This window comes from Helianthus annuus, chromosome 14 (assembly GCF_002127325.2).
Source record: "Helianthus annuus cultivar XRQ/B chromosome 14, HanXRQr2.0-SUNRISE, whole genome shotgun sequence".
NCBI classification, from domain to species: Eukaryota; Viridiplantae; Streptophyta; class Magnoliopsida; order Asterales; family Asteraceae; genus Helianthus; species Helianthus annuus.
In genome coordinates, this window is record NC_035446.2 from 83,733,568 (window position 1) to 83,741,270 (window position 7,703).

The window sequence follows — 7,703 nt, forward strand, 5'->3', positions numbered from 1 at the left end:
TTCTAAACTATATTAATGGATGAACATCATGTGTTTTTATCATATAGCATTGTTATGATTGTTGCTATGGTATTAAGAAGTCACACCAAAATAATCCACGCTTCCGCAAAAGCCAGGGTGTGACAGCTTGGTATCAGAGCCTCGATCATAGCGAACTAGGGTTCTTTCTCGAATCTAGACTATGATCACTAGGGCTCTCACGAAAACCTTTTACATTGCATACACTAAACGTCCAGATCTAGGGAACAAACATTTTTACAAACAAAAGGCACAAATACATATTTCAAAACTTATATTTCAGTCTTAGAGACTGAGGGAGTTCAGTCTTAGAGACTAAGGGAGTTCAGCCTTAGAGGCTGGGAGGTTCAGTCTCAAAGACTGAGGGGTTCAATCCTAGAGATTGGGGAGAATTTAGTCTTAGAGACTAGGAGGTTTGGTCTTAGAGACCAGGGAGTTGGTCTTAGAGACCAGGGAGTTGGTCTGAGAGGCTAGGGTGTTCAGTCGGAGGGACTGGGAGGGATAGTCTGGGGAAGACTAGGATGATCACTTGCATACATTATCGTGACTTACATGCTTATTTGATTTCATGTTGATATGTGTGCATATGTATGGTTGTGTTACAGACACTATGTCTTCCTCTTCCGATACTGGAGTATGAGACACGCTGGATCCTATGGCGATTGTATCGGACAACGAGATTCTATCTGAGAGCGAGGTTTATACGTCTGATACTACGAGCACTGATGAGGATGACTTCCAGCCATTTGCCCTTCCGGACGATGCGCCTTTAGCTGATGGTCCTTTCGACGGGGATCTACCTCTCGTTCCAATCCCTGCTCCTATCCCCCTCGCTGCGTTTACCTTAGAGGATTTACCTCTCGATGCATTATCAGATGACGATATCGACCTTTTCATAGAGGGTCCCCCGGAGGGTGACCAGGATGGTGGGGCCCCTATGGAGGACGATGTTCCGGTTGACGACCCTGTAGCTCCTATTGCTGAGGCTCCTGTGGAGGAGGCTCCTTCTGATCCGTCTGCTCCAGACTCGTTTGAGTCTGTGGCATCCGCTTTTTTTCATGACCGGGGCGTGCATCACTACTCTCCCGATGCAGACTCAGACATGGCGATGTCTGCTGCACCTGTTGTCCCCCAGGACTTTGGCCCGGAGCCTGAGGTCGAGTTTGTACCAGCTGAGCCTGCTCCAGTTGGTCCAAAGCCTGTCATTGGTCACGACCCTATTGATGTTCCAGTCTTTGCTCTTTTGCCTGATCCTCTACCAGAGTCTGACTACGTTGTTCCACCAGTCATGGCACCACACGTCGTGATGCACCAGTCATCGTACCACCGGTTTCTGATGTTCCTATTGCTGATGCACCCGTTCTTGCACCACCTGTTGTCGACCATGCACCATTTACCACACATATTGATCCCAGGTATGCTGACACCCTTAATGGGTGGATTGATGATGATGATAACTATCATCTGTTTGTTCTCCCAGTCACTCCACCCGCTGCACCTGCTTTTGCACCGCTTGATATTCCCCAGTTCCACCCTCACACATTTGATGTCCACCGCACAGACCTACCCGTCACCTTTCTATAGGACATACCCCCTCCCCGTCCAGGGGAAGGACCTTCTACTGGGCCACACGATCACATGCCACCCACGACAGCAGCTTTTCCATTTATGCCCTCTTTTACTCCGGCTACACACACTACATCTCCCTTTGTACCATCGGGAGAGCCATTTTTGTGGTCATCGCCCAATGTTATGCCTCTGTCAGACCCCTATCACCCTTTCCATGTCAGATATACCACTGAGGACATACTTATATCCCTGCAATTACAGCAGGATGCGTTGAGCCGACGAGTCCAGTAGCTGGAGAGGATTCCACGTCCTCCCCCATGTCATTGTCAGTCTCCTTTTGCTACACCACCAGCTCCTCTTCCACTACATCCGGATTCTGATGTCCGCTTCGTCACCCCAGAGCAGCAGATTGCTTACCTGTTGTGCGTTGTCCACGCACTTGAGGAGGATTGGGTGTGTATGCGCCGATTGCTTTTCTTCCCTCCTCCTCCTCCCCCACCATCAGCTTGAGGACTTTTGGTCTGTTGCAGGTAGCACTACTTTTGATGAGAAGACAGCGATTGAGCCAGACTATGCAACATTTTTGAAGACCACATGATGACATTATGATCTTTGATATTTGATTTTGGTTGTGGTATATGGTTAGACAGTTCAGACAAGGGCAATGTAACCCTTAGTCTCTTTTGGGATGTATGATACCTTTGTAAAAACTTGTAAACACTGTATTTGTGGTCTTGATTTTATGATAGCTCAATTGCAGTATTCTCATTACATGCATTGTTGATTTATTTGTTTATGATTATGACATGAGATGTTATGTGTTATTTAGTGGATGGATGTTATTACATACACATATTACTTACTTACCGTACTTACTGTGACCTGACCAATATGATCTTCTTTTAGAAGATGCCTCCACGACGAGACACACATTTGCCTACTACCGAGGCAGAACTGCAGGAACGTATTTCAAAGGCGATAGCTGACTATGAGGCCTCCCGAGCGGAGACTAGCGGAGGTTCCTCAAGAAACAACAACAACCCACCCAATGGTAATGTCAAGTCGCTTGAGACATATTACGTTACATTTGGATACTTCTTACACATCCACTAATGCCTATTGTTAATGATATTGCCTGTACAGGCTGTACTTACAAGCAATTCCTGGATTGTAAGCCCTTAAACTATGACGGCACTGGGGGTGCTGTTGCGTTCGTCAGGTGGATAGAAAAGACGGATTCTGTAATAAGGATTAGCAAGTATGCTCCTGAAAACCAAGTTACTTACGTCTCAGGACTCTTTCTTGATGGTGCTTTATCCTGGTGGAACCTGAAAGTTCAAACCTTGGGAGAGGCGGCGGCGTATGCACTGACATGGGCTGAGCTGAAGGAGCTCATGAGGAAGAAATATTGTTCACGGGCAGAGATACAGAATCTGAAGACGGAATTCTGGAACCTAAAAATGGATGGCCCAAAAAATGTTGAATATGTCCAACGGTTCCACGACTTGTCACGCGTTGTGCCGTATATGGTTGATCCTGAATTTAAACGCATTGAGCGTTTCATCTGGGGATTGGCACCCCAGATCATGAGCATGGTAACAACTTCGAAGCCTCCGACAATTACCGAAGCCATTGATCTCAGCGTGGCACTTACAGAAGAAGCCATCAGACTGAACAAGTTTTCAATTTCTGAACCAAAGAAAAAGGAGACACGTGTCGAATCCTCAGGAGAAAACAAGAGAAAGTTCTCGAACTTTAAGAAAAGTACCGGTAGTGCCAACAAGAGGAGAGATACAAACCCGCCACGAAGTAAAGACTGGCAGTGAACAAAAAGGGAAAGGATACATGGGCGCTCTGCCCAAATGTGAATTATGCCAGTATCATCATGCCGGCCGGTGCAGCGTTAGAAAATGTGAATCCTGTGGGAATATTGGTCACTTGAAAGAAACATGTTGGGTTGGCGCTGGCCGTGGTGGCCAAAGGGGATTCGGTAGCAACAATCGTGGAAGTATCGGGAATGGGAACCGCAACGGTGGAAATGGTAATCGCAGCAACTTCGGGAATCAAGCAGGAAATGGTAACCACAATCTAAACAACAATCAAGGCGGTAATGGAGATGGTAACGGTCGGGGACCGGGATGTTTCAACTGCGTAGACATCGGGCACTTCAAGCGTGAATGCCCAAAACTCAATCAAGCTTGTGGAAGGGTATTCAACATTGGAGCGAGGGAAGCACGCCAGGACCCGAATGTTGTCACTGGTACGTTCCCTATAAATCAACGCTTTGCATTTGTACTATTTGACACTGGTGCCGACTATAGTTTTGTATTGCTAGAATTTAAGAATATGCTTGGGTTAACTGCTAGTAATTAGACATCCCATACTCAATCGAACTGGCTAACGGAAAGCTAGTAGAAACAAATGAAGTCATCAGAGGATGTGTGATAGAGCTAGGAGGACACGAATTTACACTGGATCTACTGCCAGTCGAGTTGGGAAGCTTCGACGTGGTAGTAGGGATGGATTGGTTGTCAAGCAACAGAGCCGAAATTGTATGTCACGAGAAGACCATTCGCATCCCAATGGCGAATGGAGAAACGATTGTGGTACATGGAGAGAAGCGCGATTCACCCTTGAGGATCATTAGCTGTCTGAAAGAATATCCTGAAGTCTTTTCCAGAAGACTTACCAGGATTGCCGCCACAAAGACAAGTCGAGTTTCATATTGACTTAGGTTCAGGCGCCGCGCCTGTAGCTAAGGCACCCTATCGACTTGCGCCTTCGGAAATGCAGGAATTATCAACGCAACTTCAGGAGTTGTTAGACAAGGGATTCATCAGGCCAAGCTTCTCGCCTTGGGGAGCTCCAGTTTTGTTTGTTAAAAAGAAAGTTGGTAGTTTTCGCATGTGTATCGACTACCGGGAGCTGAACAAGTTGACAATCAAGAACAGATATCCTTTGCCAAGGATCGATGACCTGTTCGATCAGTTACAAGGTTCAAGTTTTTACTCAAAGATCGATCTATGATCAGGTTATCACCAGTTGAGGATTCAAGAAGAAAGTATCCCAAAGACGGCCTTTAGGACTCGCTATGGACATTACGAGTTCCTGGTTATGCCGTTTGATCTGACAATCGCGCCAGCTGTATTTATGGACTTGATGAACAAAGTTTGTAAGCCATACCTCGATAAGTTCGTAATTGTGTTCATTGATGACATTCTGATCTACTCGAAGTCGAAGGAAGAACATGAGCAACACTTAAGAGCCATTCTAGAGCTGCTTAAAAGGGAGAAGTTATACGCAAAGTTCTTGAAGTGCGAGTTCTGGTTACGCGAAGTCCAGTTTCTTGTTCATGTGGTTAATGGAAATGGAATTCATGTGGATCCCACAAAGATCGAGGCGATCAAGAACTGGGAAACTCCAAAGACGCCAACCGAGATTCGACAATTCTTAGGTTTGGCTGGGTATTTTCGCAGGTTCATTGAGGATTTCTCGAAAATCGCTCAACCTTTGACCTCCCTTACGCAGAAAGACAAGAAGTTTGATTGGGGAGACAAACAAGAATAAGCATTTATGTTGTTGAAGAACAAACTTTGCGACACACCGATCTTATCTCTACCCAAAGGCACAGACGATTTCGTGGTATATTGCGACACCTCGCGTCAGGGTTTAGGCTGCGTGCTGATGCAGCGACAGAAGGTTATAGCATATGCTTCTCGCCAGCTGAAGGTCCACGAGAAAAATTACACCACGCATGATTTGGAATTGGGCGCAGTGGTGTTTGCTTTGAAAATCTGGCGACACTACTTATATGGCACGCGATGTACCATCCTCATGGATCACAAGAGCCTGCAGCATATTTTTGATCAAAAAGAGCTTAACATGAGGCAAAGACGCTGGGTTGAATTATTGAATGACTACGATTGTGAAATCAAGTATCATCCAGGGAAGGCGAATGTGGTCGCCGATGCCCTGAGCCGGAAGGAAAGAATCAAGCCCATAAGGGTTAGGGCTTTGGAAATGATTGTTCAAACGGACCTCTCCTTGCGCATTCGTGCTGCGCAGAGAGAAGCTCTCAAGGAGAGAAATATTGAGAATGAATACCTCCGTGGGATGGAGAAGCAGTTGGTATCAAACGTGGAAGGAACGCTTTGCTTCATGAAACGAATTTGGGTTCCTTTGTTTGGTGGTTTGAGAAGTGTTATTTTCGATGGAGCTCACAAGTCACGGTACTCGATTCACCCAGGAGCAGATAAAATGTACCAAGATTTAAAGGATTTTTATTGGTGGCCGAGAATGAAAGGCGACGTTGCAATATATGTTGGCAAATGTTTGACTTGTGCCAAGGTTAAAGCCGAATACCAGAAGTCTTCAGGCCTCTTACAACAACCCGAAATACCCCAATGGAAATGGGAACAGATTTCGATGGACTTTATAACGAAATTGCCAAGGACGCCCAAAGGTCACGATACAATTTGGGTAATTGTTGACCGTTTAACGAAATCTGCACACTTTCTACCAATCAAGGAGAAAGACAACACGAGCAAACTTGCTGAGATATACCTGAGAGAGATTGTTGCACGTCATGGAGTGCCTCTCTCAATTATCTCTGATAGAGATGGGAGATTCATGTCAAGGATTTGGCAATCCTTTCAAGAAGCTTTCGGTTCTCAGTTGAATCTGAGTACTGCTTTTCATCCACAGACAGACGGATAGAGCGAATGAACGATTCAAACGCTAGAAGACATGTTGCGAGCTTGCGTAATGGATTTAGGTGGAAGTTGGGACACTCACCTACCATTGGTTGAATTTTCATACAATAATAGTTATCATGCAAGCATTCAAGCCGCACCGTTCGAAGCTCTCTATGGGCGTAAGTGTCGATCACCGGTTTGTTGGGCCGACGCGGGAGATAGACAGTTAGTTGGTCCAGATTTGGTTCAAGAAACAACGGACAAGATTTTCCAGACCCGAGAACGCATCAAAGCGGCTCGTGATCGTAAGAAGTGTTATGCAGACCGAAGAAGGAAACCTCTGGAATTTGAGGTGGGAGACATGGTTTTGTTGAAAGTTGCACCCTGGAAGGGTGTGGCACGCTTCGGGAAGCGTGGGAAATTGAATCCCAGATACATTGGTCCATTTAAAATCCTCGAAAGGATTGGTCTCGTAGCCTACAAGTTAGATTTGCCTGGTGAACTAAATGGCGTCCATGATACATTCCATGTATCAAATTTGAAAAAGAGTCCAACTCAAGAAACAGTGGTCATTCCTGCCGACGAAGTTCATGTTGACGACACACTCCACTTTATTGAAGAACCAGTTGAGGTTACGGATTGGAAGGTTAACAAAACATGCAGGAGTAGTGTCAAACACGTCAAGGTTCTATGGAATGCACGACACGACCCAGAATTCACATAGGAACGTGAGGATCGAATGAAGGAAAAATACCCACATTTGTTCCCTAAGACCCCTGCAACTAGAAGCAGAACCTAAAATTTCGGGAGGAAATTTTCTTAACGGGGGGAGAATGTGACAACCCTCACAATTACAGGTACCGTACAATTAATTAATCTTAATTATGTGCTTAATGATTTTGCTTGATTACAACTGATAGTTTAAACTGCTTTATGATTTTTTGTATCATACATACATATGCATCATATTTCATACAGTCACTCCATTTATTACACACAAACTTTAGTGACATACTTGATGCACAAAGCACAGTTAGCACACTGAACGGATAATTCAGAAACATGCTGACAATGCCAGCACATAGACAGACAATGTATTTAAGGCCGGTATGAGCCAGAGACAGGATACTACACTAGTATAGAGTGTAGGGAAGTGAGGACCATAAAACTGCGTCACTAGGTGATAGTTAAAGTACCGGGAAGTGCCTAAAACCCACTAATAATGCAGAATTCTGCATTATTTATCAAAAATTCAGCATTTAACATGCTAGTAAGGTGCAAAAATATGGCAGAATGGTCCTGTATGCTTTCCTAAGTGCCGGGAATTAAAAGGGTTAAAAATTTCTATATAAAAGACACCTTACGTTATAATTAAACACTTTAACGAAGCGGTATCCAACCGAACAACCGGACATTACCCGG

General features: G+C 45.0%; 1 protein-coding gene across 1 annotated transcript; it reads left to right on the forward strand.

The window, feature by feature from the left end:
* The first annotated feature begins 673 nt into the window (after positions 1–673).
* LOC110906835 lies at positions 674–1,602 on the forward strand. The gene is made up of 2 exons (XM_022151908.1): positions 674–1,338; positions 1,434–1,602. Exons 1-2 carry the CDS (start codon positions 674–676, stop codon positions 1,600–1,602), a joined length of 834 nt encoding a protein of 277 aa, XP_022007600.1.
* The last annotated feature ends 6,101 nt before the right edge of the window (positions 1,603–7,703 follow it).

What these genes read in the sequence shown, in the direction of transcription:
- LOC110906835 (XM_022151908.1), top strand. Translation starts at nt 674, where the DNA reads ATGGCGATTGTATCGGACAACGAGATTCTATCTGAGAGCGAGGTTTAT. An exon ending in GTCGTGATGCACCAGTCATC is followed by an intron (nt 1,339 to 1,433) that starts GTACCACCGGTT and finishes TATTGATCCCAG; the next exon opens with GTATGCTGACACCCTTAATG.